A 15,631-nucleotide genomic window follows, 5' to 3' on the forward strand; every position below is an offset into this window, starting at 1 on the left:
GTGTCAGTGTGTGTGGGAGGGTGTGTATGTGTGTGGGTGGGTGTCAGTGTGTGTGGGTGGGTGTGTATGTGTGTGGGCGGGTGTGTATGTGTGTGGGTGGGTGTCAGTGTGTGTGGGTGGGTGTGTATGTGTGTGGGCGGGTGTGTATGTGTGTGGGTGGGTGTCAGTGTGTGTGGGTGGATGTGTCTGTGTGTGGGTGGGTGTGTATGTGTGTGGGCGGGTGTGTATGTGTGTGGGTGGGTGTCAGTGTGTGTGGGCGGGTGTGTATGTGTGTGGGTGGGTGTCAGTGTGTGTGGGCGGGTGTGTATGTGTGTGGGTGGGTGTCAGTGTGTGTGGGTGGGTGTGTATGTGTGTGGGTGTGTGTCAGTGTGTGTGGGCGGGTGTGTATGTGTGTGGGCGGGTGTCAGTGTGTGTGGGCGGGTGTCAGTGTGTGTCTGTGTGTGGGCGGGTGTCAGTGTGTGTCTGTGTGTGGGTGGGTGTGTATGTGTGTGGGTGGGTGTGTATGTGTGTGGGCGGGTGTCAGTGTGTGTGGGTGGGTGTCAGTGTGTGTGTGCGGGTGTGCATGTGTGTGGGCGGGTGTGTATGTGTGTGGGCGGGTGTCAGTGTGTGTGGGTGGGTGTGTATGTGTGTGGGTGGGTGTGTATGTGTGTGGGCGGGTGTGTATGTGTGTGGGTGGGTGTGTATGTGTGTGGGCGGGTGTCAGTGTGTGTCTGTGTGTGGGTGGGTGTGTCTGTGTGTGGGCGGGTGTGTCTGTGTGTGGGCGGGTGTGTCTGTGTGTGGGTGGGTGTGTATGTGTGTGGGCGGGTGTGTATGTGTGTGGGCGGGTGTCAGTGTGTGTGGGTGGGTGTGTATGTGTGTGGGCGGGTGTCAGTGTGTGTCTGTGTGTGGGTGGGTGTGTCTGTGTGTGGGCGGGTGTGTCTGTGTGTGGGTGGGTGTGTATGTGTGTGGACGGGTGTGTATGTGTGTGGGTGGGTGTCAGTGTGTGTGGGTGGGTGTGTATGTGTGTGGGTGGGTGTGTATGTGTGTGGGCGGGTGTGTATGTGTGTGGGTGGGTGTCAGTGTATGTGGGTGGGTGTCAGTGTGTGTGGGTGGGTGTCAGTGTGTGTGGGTGGGTGTGTATGTGTGTGGGCGGGTGTCAGTGTGTGTCTGTGTGTGGGTGGGTGTGTCTGTGTGTGGGCGGGTGTGTCTGTGTGTGGGTGGGTGTGTATGTGTGTGGGCGGGTGTGTATGTGTGTGGGCGGGTGTCAGTGTGTGTGGGTGGGTGTGTATGTGTGTGGGCGGGTGTGTATGTGTGTGGGTGGGTGTCAGTGTGTGTGGGCGGGTGTGTATGTGTGTGGGTGGGTGTGTATGTGTGTATGTGTGTGGGTGGGTGTGTATGTGTGTGGGTGGCTGTCAGTGTGTGTGGGGGTGTGTATGTGTGTGGGCGGGTGTGTATGTGTGTGGGTGGGTGTGTATGTGTGTGGGCGGGTGTGTATGTGTGTGGGCGGGTGTGTATGTGTGTGGGCGGGTGTCAGTGTGTGTCTGTGTGTGGGTGGGTGTGTCTGTGTGTGGGCGGGTGTGTCTGTGTGTGGGTGGGTGTGTATGTGTGTGGGCGGGTGTGTATGTGTGTGGGCGGGTGTCAGTGTGTGTGGGTGGGTGTGTATGTGTGTGGGCGGGTGTGTATGTGTGTGGGTGGGTGTCAGTGTGTGTGGGCGGGTGTGTATGTGTGTGGGTGGGTGTGTATGTGTGTATGTGTGTGGGTGGGTGTGTATGTGTGTGGGTGGCTGTCAGTGTGTGTGGGGGTGTGTATGTGTGTGGGCGGGTGTGTATGTGTGTGGGTGGGTGTCAGTGTGTGTGGGCGGGTGTGTATGTGTGTGGGTGGGTGTCAGTGTGTGTGGGAGGGTGTGTATGTGTGTGGGTGGGTGTCAGTGTGTGTGGGTGTATATGTGTGTGGGCGGGTGTGTATGTGTGTGGGTGGGTGTCAGTGTGTGTGGGTGGGTGTGTATGTGTGTGGGCGGGTGTGTATGTGTGTGGGTGGGTGTCAGTGTGTGTGGGTGGATGTGTCCGTGTGTGGGTGGGTGTGTATGTGTGTGGGCGGGTGTGTATGTGTGTGGGTGGGTGTCAGTGTGTGTGGGCGGGTGTGTATGTGTGTGGGTGGGTGTCAGTGTGTGTGGGCGGGTGTGTATGTGTGTGGGTGGGTGTCAGTGTGTGTGGGTGGGTGTGTATGTGTGTGGGTGTGTGTCAGTGTGTGTGGGCGGGTGTGTATGTGTGTGGGCGGGTGTCAGTGTGTGTGGGCGGGTGTCAGTGTGTGTCTGTGTGTGGGCGGGTGTCAGTGTGTGTCTGTGTGTGGGTGGGTGTGTATGTGTGTGGGTGGGTGTGTATGTGTGTGGGCGGGTGTCAGTGTGTGTGGGTGGGTGTGTATGTGTGTGGACGGGTGTGTATGTGTGTGGGCGGGTGTGTATGTGTGTGGGCGGGTGTGTATGTGTGTGGGCGGGTGTGTATGTGTGTGGGTGGGTGTGTATGTGTGTGGGCGGGTGTGTATGTGTGTGGGCGGGTGTGTATGTGTGTGGGTGGGTGTGTATGTGTGTGGGTGGGTGTGTATGTGTGTGGGTGGGTGTGTATGTGTGTGGGCGGGTGTGTATGTGTGTGGGTGGGTGTGTATGTGTGTGGGCGGGTGTGTATGTGTGTGGGCGGGTGTGTATGCGTGTGGGCGGGTGTGTATGTGTGCGGGTGGGTGTGTATGTGTGTCTGTGTGTGGGTGGGTGTCAGTGTGTGTGGGCGGGTGTGTATGTGTGTGGGTGGGTGTGTATGTGTGTGGGTGGGTGTCAGTGTGTGTGGGTGGGTGTGTATGTGTGTGGGCGGGTGTGTATGTGTGTGGGTGGGTGTGTATGTGTGTGGTTGGGTGTGTATGTATGTGGGTGGGTGTCAGTGTGTGTGGGCGGGTGTGTATGTGTATGGGCGGGTGTGTATGTGTGTGGGCGGGTGTGTATGTGTGTGGGTGGGTGTGTATGTGTGTGGGCGGGTGTGTCTGTGTGTGGGCGGGTGTGTATGTGTGTGGGTGGGTGTGTATGTGTGTGGGTGGGTGTGTATGTGTGTGGGCGGGTGTGTATGTGTGTGGGTGGGTGTGTATGTGTGTGGGCGGGTGTGTATGTGTGTGGGCGGGTGTGTATGTGTGTGGGCGGGTGTGTATGCATGTGGGTGGGTGTGTATGTGTGTGGGCGGGTGTGTATGTGTGTGGGTGGGTGTCAGTGTGTGTGGGCGGGTGTGTATGTGTGTGGGCGGGTGTGTATGTGTGTGGGTGGGTGTGTATGTGTGTGGGTGGGTGTGTATGTGTGTGGGCGGGTGTGTATGTGTGTGGGTGGGTGTGTATGTGTGTGGGCGGGTGTGTATGTGTGTGGGTGGGTGTCAGTGTGTGTGGGCGGGTGTGTATGTGTGTGGGCGGGTGTGTATGTGTGTGGGTGGGTGTGTATGTGTGTGGGCGGGTGTGTATGTGTGTGGGTGGGTGTGTATGTGTGTGGGCGGGTGTGTATGTGTGTGGGTGGGTGTCAGTGTGTGTCTGTGTGTGGGTGGGTGTGTATGTGTGTGGGCGGGTGTGTATGTGTGTGGGTGGGTGTGTATGTGTGTGGGCGGGTGTCAGTGTGTGTGGGTGGGTCTGTATGTGTGTGGGTGGGTGTGTATGTGTGTGGGCGGGTGTCAGTGTGTGTCTGTGTGTGGGTGGGTGTGTATGTGTGTGGGCGGGTGTGTATGTGTGTGGGTGGGTGTGTATGTGTGTGGGCGGGTGTGTATGTGTGTGGGTGGGTGTCAGTGTGTGTGGGCGGGTATGTATGTGTGTGGGCGGGTGTGTATGTGTGTGGGTGGGTGTGTATGTGTGTGGGCGGGTGTGTATGTGTGTGGGTGGGTGTCAGTGTGTGTCTGTGTGTGTATCAGTGCACGTAAGAGTGTTTATGATATACGTGACAGTGTGTGGGAGTGTTTGAATGTGTGTAAGCGTACAAGTGTGAGCAAGCATGAGTGTGTTAGTGACTGTGTGCATCGGATTCTGTGTCTGTGTGTGTGACTGAGTATAAGCGTGTGTGTGAGAGTGTGTGAGAGTGTGAGAGTGCATGTGTCAGTATGTATCTGCATGAGAATGTGTTATGGGCCAGGGTTTAGAGAACCCCAAAGTGTATAATGGAGTTCCCCTGACCCACAACTTTTAATAGATGGCAAATATTCAGCCTGGAGCCCAGTTATCAGTGGCGTACCGCAGGGATCAGTTCTGGGTCCTCTGCTGTTTGTGATTTTCATTAACGACTTGGATGAGGGAGTTGAAGGGTGGGTCAGTAAATTTGCAGATGATACGAAGATTGGTGGAGTTGTGGATAGTGAGGAGGGCTGTTGTCGGCTTCAAAGAGACATAGATAGAATGCAGAGCTGGGCTGAGAAGTGGCAGATGGAGTTTAACCCTGACAAGTGTGAGGTTGTCCATTTTGGAAGGACAAATATGAATGCGGAATACAGGGTTAACGGTAGGGTTCTTGGCAATGTGGAGGAGCAGAGAGATCTTGGGGTCTATGTTCATAGATCTTTGAAAGTTGCCACTCAAGTGGATAGAGCTGTGAAGAAGGCCTATGGTGTGCTAGCGTTCATTAGCAGAGGGATTGAATTTAAGAGCCGTGAGGTGATGATGCAGCTGTACAAAACCTTGGTCAGGCCACATTTGGAGTACTGTGTGCAGTTCTGGTCACCTCATTTTAGGAAGGATGTGGAAGCTTTGGAAAAGGTGCAAAGGAGATTTACCAGGATGTTGCCTGGAGAGTAGGTCATACGAGGAAAGGTTGAGGGTGCTAGGCCTTTTCTCATTAGAACGGAGAAGGATGAGGGGCGACTTGATAGAGGTTTATAAGATGATCAGGGGAATAGATAGAGTAGACAGTCAGAGACTTTTTCCCCGGGTGGAACACACCATTACAAGGGGACACAAATTTAAGATAAATGGTGGAAGATATAGAGGGGATGTCAGAGGTAGGTTCTTTACCCAGAGAGTAGTGGGGGCATGGAATGCACTGCCTGTGGAAGTAGTTGAGTCGGAATATTTATGGACCTTCAAGCGGCTATTGGATAGGTACTTGGATTAGGGTAGAATAAGGGCGTTTAGGTTAACTTCTTAAGGGCAGCACGGTAGCATTGTGGATAGCACAATTGCTTCACAGCTCCAGGGTCCCAAGTTCGATTTCGACTTGGGTCACTGTCTGTGTGGAGTCTGCACATCCTCCCCGTGACTGCGTGGGTTTCCTCCGGGTACTCCGGTTTCCTCCCACAGTCCAAAGATGTGCAGGTTGGGTGGATTGGCCATGAAAAATTGTCCAAAATTCTATGATTAACATAGGACAAAAGTTTGGCGCAACATCGTGGGCCGAAGGGCCTGTTCTGTGCTGTATTTCTCTAAAAAAAAAAAAAAATAGAATGTGGTATGGGGAGCACACGGCCCACTCTCCAGATGTGGTACAGCAGAAATGTATTTTTTAGAAGCAAAACAATGTTTATTCTATGAACTCAAGTTCACCTTTTAAAACATACAGTGAACATCTTAGCAACCATTAATTCAAATACAACCCCAAAGACTACAACACCTTTAAGCTTTCCTTTTTAACATCAATACGAATTAAAAACAAAACGTTTATCAGAAGCACATCAGGTTAAGGTCACTACTGAAAAAAATTATAATTCTGAATTCACCAAATGATCAAGAGATAGTCTTTTGATGGCAGAGAGAACAGCAGTACACCTGCTTGGTCTGGCTTCAGCTCCAACACTGAAAACGAAACTAAAACACACCCTGCAGCAAACCACCTAAAACAAAAGTAAAAAGCTGACAGACAGCCCAGCTCCACCCACTCTCTGACATCACTGCAGTAGTAAACACCCATTTCTTAAAGGTACTCTCACTACAGATATTTATATACACCCATTTATAAACACCCATTTCTTAAAGATACTCTCACATGACAAATGTGAAAGAGTGTGCATTTCTGAGTGTAGTTGTGTGAGTATTTGCAAGTGTCTGTATTTAAGTCAGTGTTTGTGTGCCTGTATGTGTTTATGGGTGCCTGTGTGTCTGTATTTAAGTCTGTGTTTATCTGCCTGTGTTTGTGTGTGTCTGCATGTACTTGAGTCTGTGTTTGTTTGTGTACCTGCGTTCATGTGCGTCTTGTTTGTGTGCCTGCATGTGACTGTATTTGAGTCTGTGCCTGTACTTATGTGTCTGTATGTGTGTGACTGTGTGTGTGTGTGTATTGAGTCTGTGTGCCTGTGTGTGTTTGTCTGTTTATCTGTGTTTGTCTGCCTTTGTGCATCTGTAATTGAGACTGTGTGTGTGTGTCTGTATTTGTGTATCTGTATTTGTGTGTGTATGTATTTGAGTCCTTTTGTGTATCTGTGTTTGTGTGCCTTTGTGTGTCTGTATTTGAGTCTGTGTGTGTGTTTGTGTGCCTGTATGTGTCTGTATGTGTGTGTTTGTGTGCCTGTGTGTGTGTCTGTATTTGAGTTGGTGTTTGTGTGTGCTTGTGTGCCTGTGTGTGTGTCTGTATTTGAGTCTGCATTTGTGTGCGTTTGTGTGTCTGTGTGCGTGTCTGTATTTGCGTGTTGTGTGCCTGTGTGTGTCTGTATTAGAATCTGTGTTTGTGTGTCTGTACCTGTGTGTGTGTCTGTATTTGAGTCTGTGTTTGTATGTGTGTCTATGTGTGTCTGTGTGCGTGTCTGTATTTGAGTCTGTGTTTGTGTGCCTGTGTGTGTCTGTATTTGAATCTGTATTTCTGTGTGTTTGTGTGCCTGTGTGCGTGTCTGTATTTGAGTCTGTGTTTGTGTGCCTGTGTGTGTCTGTATTTGAGTCTGCATTTGTGTGCGTTTGTGTGTCTGTGTGCATGTCTGTATTTGTGTGTGTTGTGTGCCTGTGTGTGTCTGTATCTGAGTCTGTGTTTGTGTGCCTGTGAATGTCCGTATTTGAGTCTGTGTTTGTGTATGTTTGTGTGCCTGTGCACGTGTCTGTATTTGAGTTTGTGTTTATGTTTGTGTGTATCTGTGTATGTGTGTGTGTGTGTCTGTGTGTGTGTCGGTATTTGGGTCTGTACCTGTGTGTGTGTCTATGTGTGCCTGTGCACGTGTCTGTATTTGGGTCTGTGTTTGTGTGCCAGTAGAGACTGGTGACACGCCCTAAATAAAATATGGCATTTGACTGGAGGTAAGGATTGCTGTGGAAGAATTGTTCAGCAGGAAGTGAGAGAGAGAACACAGCATCACAAACTCTGCAGGGAGTAAATAAGGATCATTTATTGTTTTTAAGGCACAGTTTGAGTGACAGGTAAATCTAACATGTCAGAAAGCGGCTCTTGCAGCTGCTGCTGTGAGCCCTAAGCAATCAGTTTGCAGAATCTCCCCGAGATCTGACCTGCACTGTTTCACAGATTGGCTTTTTTTATCAGTGTTATTTCAGGTGGGTCACCATGGAATAGCGAGAGTTGCACTTCTCAGCTAGACAGTGATCAGGGGCAGGAACCCTGACTGAGGAGACAAGCTCTGATACAACTGCTGGTCCTGACCACAACCTCGAGTCTCTGGTTTGTGTGTGTGTGTGTGTGTGGAGACAGCGTCAGGCTGTGATGCCCATTGTGGTCAAATAAGCAGACAGCTCTGACCGTTGAGACTGTCCTCGGAGAATGAGCCTGTCGGATGGGATATTGCAGGGTCCAGCATCGCCCCCCTCCCCATCCCCCCCTCCCCACCCACTCCCACCCCTCTGCGCCAAATGTGACCGAACGACAGGGACCAGGGATCCAGCTGCGGTGTGAGATACAGAGGACAGGCAATCTTATCGTGTCTGAGACCAACAAATTCCTGGCTCTATATCAATAATAAATATTAGACTTGATGGAACTGTGTGGATCGAAGCTCCAGTAACTGGGAATGAAAGAAAATAGATATCTTCAGCTGATACCTCTCACTCCATTCCTTTGCTCACAGTGTGACTTTCACATTATTGCTACATATCCATTTTAATATTATCATTCCCCTCGGGAAAACAAGGAAATAATATCTTTCATAACCCAGAGAATTGTTTTCCTCTTAAAACACTGAATTAAACTTCCTGCTTCTCGTTACGTTGACAATTTATTTTATTAAATGGAAACAGAATTCAACAAACACAATTTGCAGTACATCGGTTACCGTGACCACAGGGTGCCCCGGTTACCGTGACACCGGCCCACAGGGTGCTCCGGTTACCGTGACACCGGCCCACCATGTGCTCCGGTTACCGTGACACCGGCCCACCGGGTGCTCCGGTTACCGTGACACCAGCCCACCGAGTGCTCCGGTTACCGTGACACCAGCCCACCGGGTGCCGGGTGCTCCGGTTACCGTGACACCAGCCCACCGGGTGCTCCGGTTACCGTGACACCAGCCCACCGGGTGCTCCGGTTACCGTGACACCGGCCCACCGGGTGCTCCGGTTACCGTGACACCGGCCCACCATGTGCTCCGGTTGCCATGACACCAGCCCACCGGGTGCTCCGGTTACCGTGACACCAGCCCACCGGGTGCCCCGGTTACCGTGACACCAGCCCACAGGGTGCCCCGGTTACCGTGACACCAGCCCACCGGGTGCTCCGGTTACCGTGACACCGGCCCACCGGGTGCTCCGGTTACCGTGACACCAACCCACCGGGTGCTCCGGTTACCGTGACACCGGCCCACCGGGTGCTCCGGTTACCGTGACACCAGCCCACCGGGTGCTCCGGTTACCGTGACACCTGGACACCGGTACTGAGAAAAATATAAACACTGAAATACACAACCACTGACTACATGGAGCAAACGGGTGAGAATCCAGTCTGCCTTATATTGGGTCCACAATGCATTGGTACTCCGCAGTCGGTGTAACGAGAATGAAATTGGGCTTAGACGGCTATGGAGAATGGGTGATTATGAATCAGCCGCTCTCTTTAGTCTCCACACCAAACACACACGACTGTGTAACAAAATTTGGTTCCAACTCCATCTACAAGTTTGCTGACAACAACAACGAGTCCGAATACAGGAGGGAGATAGAGAACCTAGTGGAGTGCTGTAGCGACAACAATCTCTCTCTCAATGCCAGCAAAACTAAAGAACTGGGCTGGATTCTCCCCTACCCGCGGGGCGGGGGGTCCCGGCGTGTCGGAGTGCCGTGAACCACTCCGGCGTCGGGCCGCCCCAAAGATGCAGAAATCTCCGCACCTTTTAGGGGCCAAGCCCTCACATTGAGGGGCTAGGCCCGCGCCGGAGTGGTTTCCGCTCCGCCGGCTGGCGCGAACGGCCTTTGGCGCCACGCCAGCCGGGGCCGAAAGGGGTGTAAGTCCGCGCATGAGCCGGAGCGTCAGCGGCTGCTGACGTTATACCACCGCATGCGCAGGTGAGGGGGTCTCCTCCACCTCCGCCTTGGTGAAGACCATGGCGAAGGCGGAAGAAAAAGAGTGCCCCCACGGCACAGGCCCGCCCGCTGATCGGTGGGCCCCGATCGTGGGCTAGGCCACCGTGGGGGCACCCCCCCGGGGTCAGATCGCCCTGCGACCCCCCCAGGACCCCGGCGCCCGCCCGCGCTGCCTGCCCCGCCGGTAAGGTATGTGGTTTAATCCACGCCGGTGGGAGAAGCATGACAGCGGCGGGACTTCGGCCCATCGTGAGCCAGAGAATTACCGCGGGGGGCCCACCGACCGGCGCGGCTCGATTCCCGCCCCCGCCGAATCCCGAGTGGCGGAGAATTCGGGACACCACGGGGGCGGGATTGACGCCGGCCCCGGGCGATTCTCCAACCCGGCGGGGTGTCGGAGAATCCCGCCTCAGGTCATTGACTTCAGGAAGCAAAGTACTGGACACACCCCTGTCAGCATCAACAGGGCCGAGGTGGAGATGGTTAGTAGTTTCAAATTCCTCTGGATGCACATTACCACAAATCTGTCCTGGTCCACCCACGCTGACACCATCACCAGGAAAGCACAACAGCGCCTATACTTCCTCAGGAAACTAAGGAAATTCGGCATGTCTGCATTAACCTTTACCAATTTTTACCGCCCTAAAACGGGCGGCCACTCGGCCCATCGCGGGCCGGAGAATCGCCGGGGGGGGGGCCGCTGCTAGCGGCCGCCGACCGGCGCGACTCCCGCCCCTGCCAATTCCCCGGCACCGGAGAATTCGGCAGCCGGCGAGGGTGGGATTCACGCCTCCCCCCGGTGATTCTCCGATCTGGCGGGGAGTCGGAGAATCCCGCCCTCCGTTCCTGCTGCAGTGAATGGACATTTTGCTGAGCGTCAAATTCTCCATGCTCGCTGTCAGGGATAGCGGGGGCGAATCACAGCGGAGAAATCAGCCCGTAGCTCTGGAGAGGAGTCTCATGGACTGCAAACGTTCTCTCTCACAGATGCCGCCAGACTTGCTAAGATTTTCCAGAATTTTCTGTGTTTATTATGAATAGGGAATAGGTTGTGATGTAATATGTATGGATCAATTTGCTCCCACCAATTCAGTACTGCTACTGAGACCAATTTTACTCTCACTGGCTCATACGCCAATGGTTTTCATTTGGAGAGCACGGAGTTTTGCCTGTAAGTGCAGGATTGGGGAGGGGTTTGAGGTCCAGCTCTGGCCCACACAGCGAGCGAGAATAACTCCTGGTTCATCCAGGTCACCTATTGGCAACTCAAGAGCCACGTTGACAGAGTTCAACATGAATTCCCCTTGCAAATGGGAATCTAGGAAACTATACAACACAGTACAATATTTCACCGCTGTACTTATCGAAGCTCACCTCGAATCTCCTTATCGCCCTTGAACCATCGGATGTTAGCAGCTGGCTTACTGCCGATCGTGGTGCAGGTGAGCTCCACCAAGACTCCCTCATTGACCGGGCCTTTGAAGCCACTTATTACAGGGGTCTGGGGGACACCTAGAAGAGAATTGTACAGTCCAGTTACACTCTTGTACAGTTATTACCATCCCTGCAAATTACTAACAGAATAAAATTCACTGGCTGAAAGCAGATTCAATAACAATAACAGATTCAAGGACAAAGGTCTGGAGGGCGATGAGAAATGAGCCAGGGGAGTGGGACCAATCGGATACCTCTTTCAAAGAGCTGCTACAATCACAATGGGCCGAATGGCCTCCTTCTGAGCTGGAAGATTGGTGCGGTTAATTCAGCAGATTTGATTAAATTGGTACGATCTGCAGCCAATTAATTGGAAGACTGTTGACTATAATTGCTGCCTCAGGTCCTGTGTTTATATGTGCAAATGTTCAGCTGGAAGTTTTAAAGCTGTATTGTTGGCTGGTTTAATTTTTAAATCTTGTGCATGAGTGCGAATGGTTGGACACTTGCTTTGTCTCAAAGCTGCTGTCACCTTGAATTAACTTTGCAAGAGCAGACAAAAGGAAGAGAAAAATGAAACAGCAACGCTTGAGCACAGGATGTTCCACTTACTGAGGTTCAAAATGCTGAAGAACCCAGGACAGGCTGTTGCCAGCTTTAGTCAGAATTCTACAACAGAACCTCTGATGGAAAATTATGCAACGCTGCACAATCCTTCACTGCTGTGCCAGTTTCTGTTCTTCGTTCTGCAATCAGAACCCACAGTGTTGCAAAAATGGGACCACGCTCCTGGAATCATAGAAGGCCTACAATGGAAAAGGAGGCCATTTGGCCCATCGAGTCCGCACCAAACCTTCGAATCAGCACTCTACCCATGTCCACCCCGCCCAATCCCATAACCCTGCAACCTAACCTGGATATCCATGGACACTCAGGGAAATTTATCATGGCCAATCCACCTAACCTGCACATCTGTGGACTGTGGGAGGAAACCGGAGCACCCGGAGGAAACCCACGTAGACACGGGGAGAACGTGCAGACTCCGTACAGACATGGCCCAAGGCTGGAATTGAATCAGGTCCCTGGCACTGTGACGTAGCAGTGCCAACCACTGTGCAGCCCGCCATGCCACCCTGACACCTGAACACAAGCACCTTCCAAATGCATGACCTCTAAGGCAAGAGCAGCAGATACCTGGGAACCCCACCACCTGGAGGTTCCCCTCCAAGTCACTCACCACCCCGACGTGGAAATAGGCAGCTCACCATCACCTGCTCAAGGGCAGTTAGGGATGGGCAATAAGTGTTGATCTCGCAGCGAAACCCACAACCTACGAATTAATAAATGTTTTTAAAAATCTCCCCGATCCCGTTTGTTCATCATTACCAAATTTTCAGGAGGCAACAGAAAACAAAAGAATCCTTCTGGTCTTTTAATTGGAATTATTGCAGCATTTTTGAAATAGTTGTGCTGTGTTTTCGGTTCCTTTTGGTGTATTTTTAGGGCATAAATGTGTCACATTAAAAATGGAAAGGTTTTGCTGACTGCAGACCCCTAGTCACACTGATGGACCACGCTGATGGTGAATTGAAGTTAAACTTTTCATCATTCAAGCAGGAATATTCTGGCCCATGTTCAGAGATCCCTTTCAGTCGATTCTTTACCTTGAATTGTCTCTGTATTTAGGCAGGATTGTGAGAATAGCCGGGAATAACGTGGCATTGCAAAATGGGGCAATTTTAAATCCAGCTTTCAATTTCCACTCAGGGAGGGAGGCCCAGGTCGGATGTGTTCACTGTAACTGGGAGGGGCAGGAAATCCCAACACTAACATCACACAAAATAATTCATTATAGAGGAACAGAGAAAAGAAAGTTGAATTTATATCCTAATAACATTATTGTCCATTTCTACACCATTGTTAAGGTAATAAAACATCACAGGTTACTTCACAGCAAAACAAAATATACAGAACATAGAACAGTACAGCACAGTACAGGCCCTTCAGCCCACAATGTTGTGCCGACCATTTATCCTAATCTAAGATCAGCCTAACCTACACCCCTTTAATTTACTGCTGTCCATGTGCCTGTCTAAGAGTCGCTTAAATGTCCCTAATGACTCTGACTCCACCACCTCTGCTGGCAGTGCATTCCACACACCCACCACTCTCTGCGTAAAGAACCTACCTCTGACATCTCCCCTACAATTCCTCCAATCACCTTAAAATTATTCCTCTAGTGACAGCCATTTCTACCCTGGGATAAAGTCTCTGGCTATCCACTCTATCCATGCCTCTCATCACCTTGTACACCTCTATCAAGTCACCTCTCTTCCTCCTTCGCTCCAGTGAGAAAAGCCCTAGCTCCCTCAACCTTTCTTCATAAGACATGCCCTCCAGTCCAGGCAGCATCCTGGTAATTCTCCTCTGCACCCTCTCCAAAGCATCCACATCCTTCCTATAATGAGGCGACCAGAACTGGACACAATATTCCAAGTGTGGTCTAACTAGAGTTTTATAAAGTTGCAGCAAAACCTTGCGGCTCTTAAACTCAATCCCCTGTTAATGAAAGCCAACACACCATACGCCTTCTTAACAATCCTATTAACCTGGGTGGCAACTTTGAGGGATCTATGTACGTGGATCCCAATATCCCTCTGTTCTACACACTTCCAAGAATCCTGCCTTTAACCCTGAATTCAACATTCATATTCGACCTTCCAAAATGAATCACTTCACATTTATCAAGGTTGAACTCCATCTGCCACTTCTCAGCCCAGCTCTGCATCCTGTCAATGTCCTGTTGTAACCTGCAACAACCCTCAACACTATCTACAACTCCCCCAACCTTCGTGTCATCGGCAAACTTACTAACCCACCCTTCCACTTCCGCATTCAAGTCATTTATAAAATCCACAAAGAGCAGAGGTCCCAGAACAGATCCTTGCAGGACACCACTGGTCACCAACCTCCAGGCAGAATACTTTCCATCCACTACCACTCACTGTCTTCTTTCGGCCAGCCAATTCTGTATCCAGGCAGCCAAATTTCCCTGTATCCCATGCCCCCTAACTTTCTGAATGAGCCTACCATGGGGAACCTTATCAAATCCCTTACTCAAATCCATATACACTACGTCCACTGCCCGACCTTCATCAATGTGTCTTGTCACACCCTCAAAGAATTCAATGAGGCTTGTGAGGCATGACCTGCCCCTCACAAAGCCATGCTGACTATCTTTAATCAAACTATATTTTTCTAAATAATCATAAATCCTGGGCGAGATTCTCCGCAAATGCGGAGAATCGTAAAGGCTGCTGTGGGATAGGCCGTGACCCACGGCAGCCTTCACGCCCACTTCCGGGGCCGATTCTCCCCCGGGCGGGGCTAGGAGCGCGGCCCCGTGAGTCACGGTGGCGCAGCCTTGACGACGGTTGTCAAGGCCGCACGTCAAGCATCACACCAGCTGACGCGGCCAATGCGCAGGTTGGACAACGCCAACCCGCGCATGCGCAGTTGCCGTCTTTTCCCTCAGCTGACCCGCAAGACGTGGCGGCTTGATCTTGCGGGGCGGCGGAGGGAAAAGAGTGCGTCCGTTACGGACGCACGGCCCGCGATCGGTGCCCACCGATCGCGGGCATATGCCCCCCTTGGCACGGCCGTGGTACTGCCATGCCAATCGGGCCCCCAGATGCCCCAAACGGGCATCTGACGCCCGTTTCATGATGGCAGCGAGCAGGTGTGTTTGCTGCCGTGTTGAAACGGGCGTGAAGGCCCAGCCGCTCGCCCCATCGGCCTTGGAGAATTTCCGCTAGCCGGATTCGTGCCGTGGGTTGGGCGTGGGGGGAGGGGGGGGGGAGAATAGCGGAGAATAGCATGAAAAATGTCGGGAGGTCCTCCCGCTATTCTCCCACCCGGCGTGGTGGGCGGAGAATCGCGCCCCCTATCTCTCAGAATCCTTACCAGTATTTTGCTCACCAGAGACGTAAGACTGATGGGTCTGTAATTCCCAGGGATTTCCCTATTCCCTTTCTTGAACAGGGGAACAGCATTCGCCTCCGTCCAATCATCTAGTACTACTCTAGTGGAGAGTATCAGCAACGGCGCAATCTCCTCCCTCGCTTCCCGTAGTAACCTTGAGTATATTCCATCAGGCCCAGGGGACTTATCTATCCTGATGCTTTTCAAAATTTCCAACACATCCTCCTTCTTAATATCAACCTGTTTGAGTCTATTAACCTGGTTCACACTGTTCTCATGGGCAACAAGATCCCTCTCTCTCGTGAATACTGAAGCAAAATATACATTTAAGGCCTCCCCTACGTCTTCAGACTCTAGGCACAAGTTCCCTCCACTATCCCTGATTGCCCCAACTCTCACTCTAATCATCCTCTTATTTCTCACATAAGTGTAGAACCCCCTGGGGTTTTCCGTAATCCTTCCCGCCAGGGCTTTTTCATGCTCCCTTCTAGCTCTCCTCAGTCCATTTTTGAGTTCCTTCCTGGCTACCTTGTAACCCTCTAGAGCCGAGTCAGATCCTTGCTTCCTCAACCTTACGTAAGCTTCCTTCTTCCTCTTGACTAGAAGCTCCACTTCTCTTGTCATCCAAGGCTCCTTCACCTTACCATTCCTTCCTCGTCTCAGTGGGACAAAACTATCCAGCACTCGCAGCAAGTGCTCCTTAAACAATCCCCACATTACTGTTGTGTGTCTGAAAGAAGGAACGTGAGGAGGAGAAGCAGAGAAGGTGAGGGAGGGAATTCTATAGCTTGGC

General features: G+C 51.7%; 1 protein-coding gene across 6 annotated transcripts in view; it reads right to left on the reverse strand.

Moving 5' to 3' along the window:
• cadm2b (cell adhesion molecule 2b) overlaps positions 1-15,631 on the reverse strand; it is a 1,840,301-nt gene that overhangs the window by 315,030 nt on the left and 1,509,640 nt on the right. For all 6 annotated transcript variants that reach the window (XM_038801311.1, XM_038801316.1, XM_038801313.1 and 3 more), the window contains one exon: positions 10,798-10,935. In XM_038801311.1, coding sequence (XP_038657239.1) covers positions 10,798-10,935 — 138 coding nt within the window. The remainder of the gene's footprint in view (positions 1-10,797; positions 10,936-15,631) is intronic.

The sequence above is a fragment of the Scyliorhinus canicula genome, chromosome 7 (genome assembly GCF_902713615.1).
Source record: "Scyliorhinus canicula chromosome 7, sScyCan1.1, whole genome shotgun sequence".
Lineage (NCBI taxonomy): Eukaryota > Metazoa > Chordata > Chondrichthyes > Carcharhiniformes > Scyliorhinidae > Scyliorhinus > Scyliorhinus canicula.